The 14,546-nt window shown below is 32.8% G+C and overlaps 1 protein-coding gene and 1 long non-coding RNA gene across 2 annotated transcripts; one reads left to right on the top strand and one right to left on the bottom strand.

Moving 5' to 3' along the window:
* Nucleotides 1–5,868: 5,868 nt before the first annotated feature.
* Nucleotides 5,869–11,583, bottom strand: LOC124454813 (microfibril-associated glycoprotein 4-like). The gene is given in 5 exon segments (XM_047005564.1): nucleotides 5,869–6,104; nucleotides 6,106–6,178; nucleotides 7,483–7,861; nucleotides 9,215–9,444; nucleotides 11,478–11,583. Coding segments are annotated over 5 exon segments (963 nt in total). The 3' UTR covers nucleotides 5,869–5,929.
* A 1,940-nt stretch (nucleotides 11,584–13,523) lies between these two features.
* LOC124454555 lies at nucleotides 13,524–13,773 on the top strand. Its single transcript, XR_006951511.1, has 2 exons — nucleotides 13,524–13,659; nucleotides 13,736–13,773. It is a non-coding gene; the product is annotated as an uncharacterized LOC124454555 (long non-coding RNA).
* The last annotated feature ends 773 nt before the right edge of the window (nucleotides 13,774–14,546 follow it).

Raw genomic sequence — 14,546 nt, 5'->3', positions numbered from 1 at the left:
CCTAATTATGAGCATTTAGTAATCAAAGTAATTCTGTAAGGTCAAGTATATAACAATTTTTGCACCATTTGGTTAATTTTATGAAACTATCATGATACAAATAAAATTAAACACTTATTTTATGAGGAGCTAATGTTAAATATTACACATTAATACTGTAAAAGACAATATTCATTCTGATGTTATACTTGAGAATTCCAATATGAGTGCATAAGGAAATCAGCAAAAGTGTGTTATGCAACAATCTTTATCTAAATAAATTACATATTTGATAAAAATACAAATATTTGTTTGGTAGTTGCTAATGAAATAGTTGATGATGTTGTGGAAGAACAATTAGATTTGGAAGAAATCAGACTAACAAAGACTCAAAATGAATCATTGTGCACAGAACCACAGCTTGGAGAAGAATCACATTCCACAACTTTGGTTGGACTGTCATCTATTGATGATGCAACTTTAACACCACATGCACTGGAGAACCTCCAAAATTTTGATGCTTTTGAGATGAATACTTCCCAAGGTTTGTGAGTACTATATAGTCTACTTGTTCTTGTCTGTCTTTTTACGAAAAAGATGTTCTAGTTACATAGTATAGAAGAAAAATATCCACTAATTTGATGTTCAATTAATATTTCATGAAATGATGAGTGGGTATTGTGATGATCGTGCAAAATACCATTGGGAATTCATTCAAAGAAAGTGGATGAATTGAATTTGAAAATAGAACAGTCAGAAATGTTGTGGCTTTTCACCCATCTTTACTATATTAAGTGTTGTACATTGCAAGTGAAAGTTCTGAAGGGGCTACTTTTGTCCCAGAAAGTATGGCAAATGAGGTTATGGAGCGAGAAGTGTTGCTTATTCATCGTTGTAATGTGAAAGCTAACTTGCTGCACTATTTTGAAAAAGATGATATTTCAAAGAAGTGTGTGGATGTCAAGATGATAGATTCCTGAGGTGTTGAGGAAAAGGGCGAAGGAGTCGGCGTTTGTCAGGGATGCATTTTCTCTGTTTTGGAATGAAATATTTTCATGTTAGGCGAGGATGAACGAGTCCCAGTGATTCGTCATGACGTTTCGCGGGAGAGGTGGGAAGCGATAGCTAGAAATCTTGTGAAAGGTTACACTCAAGAACGCTATTTTCGAACCAAAATTTCTCGCGTTTTTTTTTGTGCTGCTGTCTTTTTGGTGAAGAAATTTTCTCAGAAGATATGTACCTGAGTTCCTTCATGAAGTATATTTCGACCACTGAGTCTAGTGTGGTTGAAAATGTACTTTCTCACTCTCTTGCAGTTGATGATGAAGATGTACAGGATTTTTTAACAGCGTTTGAGTGCAAAAAATCTAGCGTTTAACAGCGTTTGCCGTATAGCTTTTTCCCCTCGGTGTTTTGCCGTATAGCTTTTTCCCTCGGTGTTTTGCCGTCTATATGTTTTTCCCTCGGTGTTTTGCCGTATAGCTATTTCCTCGGTGTTTGTGGTATATATGTTTTTCCCTCGGTGTTTTGCCGTATAGCTTTTTCCTCGGTGTTTGTGGTATATATGTTTTTCCCTCGGTGTTTTGCCGTATAGCTTTTTCCTCGGTGTTTTGCCGTATAGCTTTTTCCCTCCCGGTGTTTTGGTATATATTTTTCCTCGGTGTTTTGGTATAGCTTTTTCCTCGGTGTTTTGGGTATATGTTTTCCCTCGGTGTTTTGCCGTATTTTCCTTCCTCATTTCCTTTATATTGTTTTCCTCGATGTTTTCCTTTTTCCTTGGTGTTTTGCCTTTTCCGGTGTTTTCCATATATGTTTTTCCTCGGTGTTTTATAGCCTCCCTCTATAGCTTTTTCCCTCGGTGTTTTGCCGTATAGCTTTTTCCCTCGGTGTTTAGCTGCAGGTGGTATTTTGTATTCCAGGTCGAAAATCACGCAAATATTTGTGTTTATAACAATCTTATAAAAATTTGCACAAAAGCTGCTTTTTTGCAAATTCTGCTTCGCCTTGAAATCGTCCCGAAGATTTGCTGTTTTTTATATCACATAAACTCTTCGATATTTTAGGTATTTTTCGTCCGTACGTATCTACAAGCTTATAATGAAACGAATGAAATCACGTTAGACGAGATTGAAAAGTTATTGACGAAGCTGACAGGTAAATTTTATAACAATCGTCCTCTGATATTAATATACCGCAAGATAAATTTTTAAAATTCTTTTTTAGGTTTCTATGGGTACGTATGTCTTGACTGATTCACTGACGTAGTTCTCGTTTATTTAAGGTTCAGTTAAGTCAGTTTAGAGTTTACTGACACCATTTAGGTCTGTTTTAGGTATACCTAGGGCTTTTCAAGTTATATTTGATGCTATTAATACATAACTTTTGAAAGCAATTATCTTATTTATCACATCGCCTGTTCAAGTAGTCTTTTAGCCATTGTACGCAAGTGCTTACATATTGGTGTCGGTTTTGTCTTTCTGCGAATAAATGTTTTAATTTTACGTATGTTTTAAAAAAATTCTAAAACAACATCATTCAGCTTTGTTTTCCTTTTCTTCTATAGATTGTCTCTTCTTTCTCATTTCTTTTGGGCGATGTTTTCAATTCTTCAAAGTTATAAATCCTCGATCAATTTTGGTTATCTCGTAAGTAGATGTACAGTAAAATAGTGTTGTTTACCGTTAGATTTACATCAAGTGACTGAATTTGGATTTTTTCTTTGTTGTATTGTCGTACCGTGGTAATGTATCCTAAACACCATTTGCTATTTTTAAAATACCATATCTTATAAGGAACATTCTACATCGAACAATGTTAGAAATGTGCACCACCACTTCATCACCTTTTTGCATATAGTGTTCGTTATGTCTTTACAAACATTTGTGTAAATGCATGGTCTTTTGCACTAAGTTCTTTCCATGTGGATTTGTTTAGAACAGATGTTAGTCAGCAATAATGTGTTATGCGTTTGTATCAAACTTGTACATAATGAGCGCTATCATTGTGAACAAACGTAAAAGGAGCGTAACTCTTTGCGAAGATTTCTTGTAAGTTTGCAAGAAGGATTTTGTGTTTAAATTTTATAGAATCAAATCTCTATAAAGTAAATCCCATCCGCAGTAGTAACCATGCAAAGGATCTTGAGTGCGTTTTATTAATCTGTCATATAAGGTGTTAAGGAAGCGTCTGAAACTATCTGGAGAAATACTTACGTGCAAACATCCACCTATATAGGAAATGTTACGCAAATACTACATTTACTGCATGATGACAAATTTCAGTACCTTTCATAAAACCAAATTGTTTATGACGATTTTTAAAATTATTTGTTGGGCTCTAATATTTATATTAAGAATCCGCTTCCCGCCTGGCACTTCATTGGCAACAATACCTTTAACAAAAATATATGTATGCTAATACTTCAAACTAGAAATAGGTTATGGTCACAGATTTGGATACGACATTTTAGTGCGCACAATTCTGAGAGTACTGCAGTAGCCTGCCCTTCCAAGTAAAAAGTAGGTAGAAATACTCACTCACTTTAACTTTTTCAAATGTAGTTCCTGTCTCATCAGCTGCCTTTTGTATTGTTTCATGTTTCTCTTTTGAGGTTGTATTCATTCCCTGATCGTTATAAGACTTCAAGATATCTTTTTGCAAGTGGCAAGTCCATATGGCGTCAATTAGAACGCTTAGAGGATCTACTTCATTGAGTTCTATAATAACTGGAGCGGCTATCTCAAACGCGGCCTTAGATATCTCATGACGCCAAAAAAATGGCGGATTTCGTCCGTTGCCGCTGAGATTTACCGAAATTGACCGCTTTTCCGAAAATTTCACAATTTCCCACACCCTCCTGAGGCAAGAGTGAGGAAAATGTATGTGTGTATTTGGGATTCGGCAAGCAACTTTTTGATGAAAATCAAGGTAAAAACCTTAAACAGCGAGTCAACTGTGGTTGTCAGTTATCTGCTCTTACGAGGATGCATTTAAAACTATCGACGAAAGAGCTATAATATATGTCGGCTACACATGAATGAATGCAGATGTGGGTCGTTCTTTTACCAGCATCAAACTTGTTTGATCGATTAAACTCTTCAGTCTATACAAAAAAGTATATCATAGTTCATTTCCACGGTTCACGAGAGAGAAGTTATCATTGCTATTTTGCTTCTTTTCATGCAATGGGCAATGGCTTTTTTCGCCACAATTGTAGGATTTTTACTTGTTTCTTTAAAAAAGTAAATATTAAATCTCTGGATACTTACGGATTTTCTGTAATTGAGTTTCATATTAAATTTCAAAAAGACTCAAGTCTGCATAGGTTTGGTAAATGAAAACAAACAATAATGTATAGAAATTACTTTAAGTAACCTTTTGTGATGTTCTGAAGTGCAACTGCATCCAATACTTGTAAAGTTGTAGCACATTTTGATTTTGTTGTATTGATATATGAATTGGGCAAAATGCAAATAATCATCAAAACACTTATGCTTCCAATGGTGTTTATAATTCAATTGTAGTTTTAATACTTCTACCCTTCTTTTTCACTTTGTTTTTCCTATATTTGCAATATAAGTGCACAATTTGAATGATTAACACAGTTTTCACCTCAATAATAAATTTCATAAGCAGTTGGTAGTGCATTTCGTTCTCTGAGTATCCACATCTGGTGTTTTGTTCCTACAAGAATGATGAAGTGCAAGTAGATATGTCATGGCAAGACAACAAAACCAAATGAATTAAATACCTTTAGTGTACTTTTATGCTTGAAGCTTAGAAGCTTTTTAGAAATTAGAAAGTTATATTACCTCTATATCATTAATCTCATGAAAAGAAATAAGAAGCAAAAAATTGTAGAAAAGCTTTGAAAAGTGAAGAAACCTTTCTTTAAAAAAGCAGCAATAATGCATATGATAAATCTCCATTCTGTACTCTAATGGGTAAATAAGCTCTAACTGTTTCTTAATGCGAAAACTGTAATAATGAAGAAATATACAGTACAGTAACTTTAAAGGTTTCATCACTGAATTGTTGACTTTCATCACTTTTCAATCGTTGACGGACTAACAAAACAAGCAACTATCTCACCTGTGAGAAGCCATATGTTCCTTTTTGTGGAAACTACGACATCCAACAATTGAACGATTGAAGTGTTGGCATTATAAAAGAAATGCCAAAAAAGAATCGTCACAGAATATGGAACTAACGATATCCATCTTCTGTGATATCGTGTTTGTTTTTGAAAAATTCTTTATAATTTGCTATAGATACCAGGGGGAAGTCGAGAATATTATTTTTCTGCAAAGCGATCATTTCAGCGGAAATACGTCCGTTGGCCGCCATTTTTTTGGCGTCCTCGCCCCAGTAAAGTTAGCCGCTCCAGTTATTATAGAACTCAATGATCTACATCACATACATGCGACGTTCTCAATTTGAAAAGACTTGCTTCAGACGATTGACAACATGCGACACGGGTGATGACTTGAATTTTTGTCAAAACCGGCTTTTAATGACAAACTGTTATTTGTAAATAGACGTCTTACCTACAGATATGTAGAATTATTTGCAGGTAGTTGACCAATCAAAAGTGACATTGTTTACATAGTGAATAATGATGTAAGATAATTGCATGACATGCATGATACACCAAGATTGCGTGAAACTTGGCGAAAATATAGAATTAGCTACTTATAGAGCAACATCTCATTAAAGAATTGAGTGAAAAAGCGTAACATTAGAATCACATAATTACCTAAATCAGCTCTAATTTTTAGGGAAAATATTATTTCACCGCAGCATTTTTAACAATTTTTCAACGCTTTTTTAAATGATAATGACTATAAAGGTTTTTTTAGAAGACATAAAAGCTAAAATGTTTTTATTATATGTTGAAAGTTTCATTAGGAATAATGATCAAATTTATAACATCGCAGTCTTTGGAAATTCTTCATGGTTTTATTTTCATCTCAGTAAACTTTAAGGATTCATAGTTATTTTTCCAATAATACCAATTCACACCAGTCGAACTGCTGTATGCTCCACTATAGTAGTGTCCATTTAGGTTAGATTCATGACAAGCATTATACCACCAAGCACCACTGTGGAGAATGGCGCAGTTTCCTACGTTTATCATTATCTGAATCTTTGGTTGTAAACGCCATGCCATTATGATAAGATAATGAATCTTCAGCATTTCCTACGAAGAGTAAATTGGCTCCGAAAAATTTTACGTCATTTAACTAATGTTATTCACAATTCTCCTTAACAATTGCAGAAAATACCCAACACGTGTTTTATGGGGTTAATAGAAAATTTTAAGAGATTTTTCAATGGTCATTTGTTTAGAAGGGTTTTATGAGATTTGTCAATTACTTTTTTCATTTAGTTTATAGAGTAAAGAAAGAAGCGGTATAAATACCGAAATATATTACAATACTAAGTTTTCTTTAGATATATTCAGTAGCATTCTCATTATACAGTTTTATACAAAGCTAAAATTGAATTTCATTGGTTAATTTTAGCGGAAGCTCCAACCACACTCATGCATAATGTATAACGCTAACTTTAAGTTAAAATTTGCTACCGTTTATAATATAGTTGTTGTTGCTAATATATTAAACCATTTATCCTTCTCAAAATGAAATAAATAAATCGCAAAAATAAAAGTTGTCTACTCGTTAGCTAGCTACATGTCATGAAGAGATTTTTAGCTTTCTTTCATCCCACCTTCATTCCCCTGAACTTTTTTTCTGCATGCAGTCTATTCACATTGGTCTCACTGTTAACCGGCCTAATTTTTATTGTATGATAGATTTTCAAAATTTGTGTATTTACTTGATGGTGTACCTGGGTATTTTCCAAGGCTCAAATGATATTTATGTGTTTCGTTCTTATAAATGAAAATTCTCCATGTAAACTTGAATGACTTTCAGTAACGTTTTAGGTTGTTAAAAGTTCGTGAGAAACCTTTATTTTTAGAACAAGTTATCATAGATAAATCATTTACAATTAGTTACAACTGGCTAACATGAATGCTTGCGTTTTATAAAAAAAGATTTCAGTCAATGATTACTGGACAATGGTGTTCACAGTATAAATTCTCTCTTATGTACCAAATGTTTTAGTCGTGTTTTATAAGCTATACATGTTGTTCAGGCGCAGTTTATCAGTGCCTATTTACAAAGCAAGAATTGAATTTCACAACCATTTCATGATCTCTTCTTGCATGTCAAGAATTGTTGTCGCATGGTGCAACTGAATGATTCACACGAGAGAATGATTTTTACTTAATTGTTGTTCCTTGTATTTTAATGTAAGCTTGTCGATTCAAAATGAATTATCATACTTTTTATAACAAACAAGACTTCAGTTCAATACCAACCGTTACTACCTGTGTTGTTTCTCTCTTCGCAACTGCACTCACTCAAATCATTCCAACATTTGGCATGTGTCAAACTCACGCTTAGAAATTTTTCCGTTTATATTTACGTATTGACTCACCAGAATATGCTCCACGACTTAGTTGATATTTTTTACTTTCATTCTTTACAGAAAAATAATCATATTCAGCATATGCTTTGTTTCCTGACCAGTCTCCCAGGTCAACACGAAGTTTATTTCTCTTGGCTGATGTTAGTCGGTATATTTTATCCAATCCTAGCCAGAATTCGCCTTTCAGATCGCCAAAACCTTGTTTATAGTCTTTCCAACCTCGATAGAAGTTTACACTTCCATCTTGACGTCTTTGAAACACAGTCCAACCTCCACCAGATGACGTCATATCACAGAAGACACTGAATGTGCCCTGGCCATCTGGATCAATTACATAAACTCCGTTCCTTTTTTCACCTTTTTTGTAGAGATCTGCACAGTCTTTTTCCTGAAAAAAAGTTTTATTAAAAAAGCTATTGCATTGTACGTCTTATGGGTTTTGTAACTCATTACACCTATAAGCAAATTGTTACACAGCTTTCCTGCGCATACATCCATTGTGCTAAATAACTATTTTGTACATTTTATAGTTAAATGTAAACACAAATTAGCAAGAAAATTGACTCAAGATCATTACAATTGCGTTCTTATCCTTGAAATCAGGAGAATTTCAGTAACTTAAGAGATGAATTTCTTTTTTAGTGATTCTGTTACCTGTGGCGTATTTGATTTATTGTAGAGAATAAATATATCTTCTGATATTGTCAGTTATCGTTTGGTTGTCTGAACGTACATGATGCAGAGCATGTTTAAATAGAAAGGTTGGTAACAATGGCTTTTTATAATGATAGATGAATTCAACGTCTCCTACCGCAAACTTTCATTAAAAGAACACAAAACCTGTTTAAAATGGTCAAATGTAGTAGAAACAAAATCACACTTAAAACATTTTGGAATTTTACATTTTATATTAAAAATTCACCAATGCACAGTTCCCATGTATAAATCAGTTAATATTATTATTAAAGATTATTTAGGATGCTACAGGCGTGGTAAACTTGGTTAATGGACTACCGTTCCGATTTATAGACAATTTTCTTTATTAGATTAAAGCCCAAATCTTTATTTAGGTTATGTTATCATATTTATAATATTAGTGATTGACGATTAAGCAGGCAAATTAAATGACATTAACTGATTCTAAACATCAACTGATGTTTTTATTGATCAAGACTTAGTGAGCATTTCAGTGATCATTATTATATATATCTTAATAAAGGAATAACACAAATCTTTTCATGTGCAAGATTCTTTAACACTCCTTACTGTCTTCGCTAAAATAGAAATTTATTTTTGGTTCAACTGACAAACGAAACTCCATTTCATTGCCAATATAAATGTAATAAGTACATAATTTTTGACCAGATATGTTTTCAAAATGACGTTTGTATTTTATATTACATTATATTAAAAATGCAAGAAAGAGTAATATTTATCATGCATTGCTTTAATCCAATATGCTCTAATCAATGCAGAACAAAAGAAGACCTAAAAATAAAAATATGTCGGTAGGATAGTATGAGGGTTTGCAAGAAGATGATTTCGAAAACGAACACTTGATCAGGCTAACAAAGAAATGAGCAAAATTTTCTTTTTAAAAGAACTTTAAGTCAGATTTAATATAGTTTCGCACAACACTGACCTAGAGAAAATTAGCGTGAATGATCAATTATTTAAAATTAATCCAAATGCCTACTTAAGAAACATTTTCCAATCAACTAGCTAATTTCTTTATTCTTACCGTCGGTAGTAGACTTTGATAAAAAGTCCATTTTCCTTCTGAGGCTAGTTTCGTTAAATTGCTGTCATGTAATTTGGCATTAGTAATTTGGCAGTTTATCTCATGTTCCTTTGCATGAAATAAGAAATTGAAGGCAACACATAGCTTCTGTTGATGACACTTCGTGAAACATTCAATGTGATTGGGAACAGCATGAGTTGAAATGATATCTTTCGGTGAAAGAATCTCACCTTAAAATAGAGAACAAAACAGAATACATTACAATAGGTGTAAATTATGCACAAAGATAACAAAGTCCATTTTCTAGTCAGTATATACATAATAAAATTAAAATTTACAAAATTCAATGAGACAGGAAGCAAAAGAAAGTCCCAATTATCTTCGTTTCTCAAAAGTAACCAATCATCATTTATGTTCCAACGTAAACGCAAAAATTTCTGTACGTATATTACATAGACGGGGTGATACAATGGTAGCTACGATATTGCCCTAAATTTGCCAAATTGTATTTTGCGTATGAATCGTCATCAGTAGATTTTTTAGTAATTTTCATGACAACAATCATATAAACATGAAAAAGAAACTTATTTCGTTCATAACATGCAATCCACACTGCAAAAATATAAAGACTTTTGTTGCGTTAATTTATAAATGAGATATGAACATGTTTTTAACGTCTAGTGTCTTAAAGTTCCTGAAATTCTCTCAGGGTATAAGGTAGGGTGGGTGAGAAAACTCTCCAACTTTCGCAATCTTTGGACTAGTTGGGCAAGTTTCAGGAATTTGTTGGGATAATTTTCATGGTTTCACTGTTCCATTATTTTAAAAGGTACAACGGGCAAGGTTTTGTACTCGTGTATATAAAATCTGATTACAAATCATTAAAAATTTTAAGATAAAGCCCTGCAAATTGTTTAACAAATGCATGACGTGTCAACATGTTATGTGTAAACTCCGTTTAATTTTACTGAGAGAAGAAGGTGTTTTGTAAGCTCAGCGAAAGCAGCCAATGGTATCAATTTATAGTTAGTTTGCAACATTAAATTCTTTGATCGTATCTTTGTATAGTTATATTCACATTATTGTGCATGTTTATTACACCGTGTTTTTATCCGTGTATAATTTATTTGACATAAACAAACCTGAGTTCAACGAAGATTCAAATTCACACGGGCTATTTTTTTGCGTTTGCTGACCATTAATCTTGGTTTGACTCAACCCATATCAAGAAGTGGAATGAATTAAACCCAGGTCAAACCTGTGTTAATAGTGTTTACACGCAAAAAAGGCATACACGCATTCATTTGAATCTTGGTTGAGCCCAGATTAGCTAATGTCGTGTGAATTAGTGTCAAGTTTGTATCAACTTATAGTTAGTTGTTTTTACTTGTAATGATTGATGAATTTATGTATGAATTGTTAGATGTAGAAATTCAATATCGACCTTAGACGGGAGATAGATTCCCTTACACAAACATAAAGATGAGAACTTAAGGATAATATACGTTTTTCACCTACAGTGAAGAAAAAAATTTCTTGGGCTGCACTACATAAAGACGCCTTCTATAAATAAACTTAAATGAGCCCAAACCTTTAGGCGTATAGTTTTATAGTATTGCCAATTATATGTCCCTGCAAATGTGTAAAGTTATGCTTGCAAAACTGCATGATTTTTATTAAGCGTCAGTGGTGGCATATAAAATTTCTGATTAACAAAAATTAATAAACTTTATAACTATAAATCCGTCCGATGAATTACCTTTGCGAGCTTTCACCTACCAAAGTTTTTACACAAGTTTCGGCATTGAACGCAAGCAATATACGAAAATGAGTCGAAGAAATTAAAGTCACAAGAGAAGTAAGTTTTATTAGTTAGATGTGATGACACGATTTCAAAAAAATTTTTTGCTGACAAATCAAACTAAAGACCAACAAAGCTAGATAGAAAGCTTTGTTTCAAGTCATGTAATAATCCAACCAACCTTGTCTGCTCGGTCATTACCGCTAAATATTGGATTTTAGTCGTCGAGTAGATAACCTCGCCGTACGGGTTCTGTATATAGCTAAAAAGCCCTTGGTCGGATTTATCTAGGTGAAGACCTTGAGCTTTGTTAAATATTCAACGAAAAATATGTTTCCCTCGCGTTAAGTTAATAAAACACAAGAATGGTTTTTAAAACATACGCGTTTTAAAACATACGAGTTTTTTATATCCTTAAATTCATTTTCATTATTACGTTATCTTTGTTATATTGTAACATACCGTTGTTTTTTGTCGTTGTAAAATCACTTTGTGAACTTTGACAAGCATTATTTGATGCATTGCAGAAAGCAAATAAAAGAAAAATCACAAAAACACGCATCAACATCTTGCACAAAAGAAAGAAAACACTTTATGTTTGAAAAACGTTTTTGGCAACAATTATATAGCCACCATCATGAAGAATAAATTATATTTTGCACATGCAGCTGTGTTCAATTTACCTAAATTACATAGAAAAGCACTTTTCCGATATTTTGGGCATGTTTCAAGGCCATAAAACCGATTTTTGTTTAAATCCTAGAAGCTTGTAGAAATATTTTCTTGCTTGATAATAATGGAAAGATTGGTTTATTGGTGAACAAACATTGTTCACATTCAGTATCTCTTTTGTGATACCTAACACATTAAGACAAAACTCATATATAAATCATTAAGTACTAGAATATGTCTTCCTTTCACATATCATAATAATAATTCATAGTTAATAATTAATAAAAGTCCACTTTGTTTTTATTAATTTGATTCGCAGCTAAAAACCTTTGCTAGCTAAAAACATTTGCTTCTACAGACGTCCTGTTTTGTTTTGTGGTTTGAAATATAATTTCCTAAAGTTCCATAATGGGTTCTTTAATTACGATATCTAGCTATAGTGTTTGCGTTATTGCCCGAGAAATATTTTATTGTCAAGTGGATGCAAATTAAAGATTTTGGGTACAATTAATGACGTATCGTTTTTATTATTTATGTCACTATACAATAATGATAAGTACTCAGTTTATAAATAACGTCAGTCACTCAAACACAGAACGGTCATGGGGACTGGGGAGAAACGGCAAGGTCACATGGAGGGAGACCTTTTTGGGAAACTAGTGTGTCTACAGGTGAGGTATTAACATGATTTTGTGATTATAATTGAGATCATACATTGTGACTGACTGAGCGTACGTACGATGTAGGATTAGCTAGAAAAGTAGATGATACTGACGGTTTTCTCTTTTTAAAGTTTCCTTAGTCTTTGCTTTTCTGGTATTTTTAATACAAATTTACAAAATACTTTTTGAAGACACGGGCGCTGATTGGTTGAATGCCCGAAAAGCCAGTGTTTCAGAAACTCTATTACAGTCTCGTAAAAGTATCGCAGAATGCATGGTTTGTGCGGAAACTATTAATGAGACAATTTTTCAAACAACATGCCAATAAACTTCTCTTTTTAATATTACTTTAATAGGCTATTTTATGAATGTAATAAAAAACATATTTACTTGTTTCCATTGAGTTATCGAAATACGTACTTGTGAAAGTTTCTGAGCAACTCAAAATTGCTCGGAAGCACTCGCCGTCGCAATTCGTGCTCGTGCTTGCCACTTAACTTTTTGTTTCTTTCAAACTTTCTCGCGTGTAGAAACACGGAAAATATTTTCTGTTTCTTACATGATAAATGAATGCTTACTTTTATACGTAGCTACATACGTATGCAGTGCGTTGTCCTTCTTTGTTTAAGCTACTACTACTACTACTAGTCATAGTCTGACAATGATGTTAAAAAATGCATGCTCCTTGTCTGATAATGTCGTGAATGTTAGCACATTCCAGTAAAAAGAACTGAGATAGGAATGAGTTGTGATGAGAATGATGTGATTTGAAAGAGATCGACAATAATAGACTCGAACTAATTGTGAGAATCGAACGAAATTCACCTCAATAGAGATTAAATATCGACGTCATGATAGAATAACTGTGGCTTCTTATTTTTCTTGGTTTTTTTTTTACGAAGCATTTGGACTACGTAGCAATTATTTAAAAATTATGACAAACAAGAACATTATATTGAAGCAATTGTATAACGTGTAGCTCCTTACTCATTTGGACACATAGTCATTCAACCACAGTCAATTAATATCTCAAAGTATTTTATTAAATAAACACTTGACTGATTTGTTCTTATGTGAATTGTAGAGTATACTTGTTTAAAAATCTATTGTTTTCATTCATTACTTAAACTACTGAAAAGGCATGCCCAAAACATATACAAAGTTTATTAACTGGAAATGCTTATGTACTCAACAGATATTTTATGATCAAGTGTTGCTAACATTTTTGTTATTTTGTTGTTGATGTGTTAGGCACGTGGTTGAAAACAGCCAACCACCAGTTTTAATCTGCCATAATGACGTACAACCAGGTAAAGATTTCCAACTAGGTTATTGTGAATATTATGGGTTTTTAATAAAGGTTAAATATAATTTAAATACCTACAGGAAACTTGTTGGTGAAAGCAAATGAAGATCTCGATGAGGCAAAAATTCGTGTGATTAATTTCGAATATTCGTGTTATAACTACAGGTGAAAAAAAAGAGAGAAGGATAATTTTCGTTTAAACCGCAAATGAGGAAGGAAGAAAGGAATATTATTTCATGTTCGCGCTGCGTAGAGTTGTCAAATATTATAATAGCAAGATTTTCGTTTGATCACTTAAAGCAGTCAACAATTGAGCAAAGGGGCAAGAGCTGTCAAAAACCAACCAATTTGTACCCATAATGCTTTGCAACCCGCTGCTTATCATTCTCTTAGAAAATTTTGAATATTTGTTTCATCAAAACATTTCAACTTTTCTTATTTTTAACGTTTCTAAATTTGTTTATCTGGTCAAACTTTTATAATATTTCTTATTTTTTGATTCAGAGGATACGATATTGGTAATCATTTCAGTGAATGGATATTTGATTATAATCATCCACATTATCCCTTTTTTACTGGAGAAGTCACAAAATATCCTTCTTATGATCAAAAGGTAATTCACTAATAGAAGTAATAGTTTAAGAAACGATAAAAACAATTTTATGGTTAAAAATAACCCCCAAATTATACTTCATATGAAAAGGATAATCTGCTGTTTATAATGTAGTTATCTACTATCGCCGTATAGGTTTTTCTTTTTTTTTCCGTATAGCTTTTTCCCTCTGTGTTTGGCCGCATTGCTTTTTCCCTCGGTGTTTAGCTGCCGTAGGTATTATGTATTCCAGGGCGAAAATCACGCAAATATATGTGTTTTTAACAATCATAAAAAAA

The sequence above is a fragment of the Xenia sp. Carnegie-2017 genome, unplaced genomic scaffold (genome assembly GCF_021976095.1).
Source record: "Xenia sp. Carnegie-2017 unplaced genomic scaffold, XeniaSp_v1 HiC_scaffold_3, whole genome shotgun sequence".
Classification (NCBI taxonomy): domain Eukaryota; kingdom Metazoa; phylum Cnidaria; class Anthozoa; order Malacalcyonacea; family Xeniidae; genus Xenia; species Xenia sp. Carnegie-2017.
Note: the sequence above shows the minus strand (reverse complement) of the source record. Positions and strands in the feature narration are given on the sequence as shown.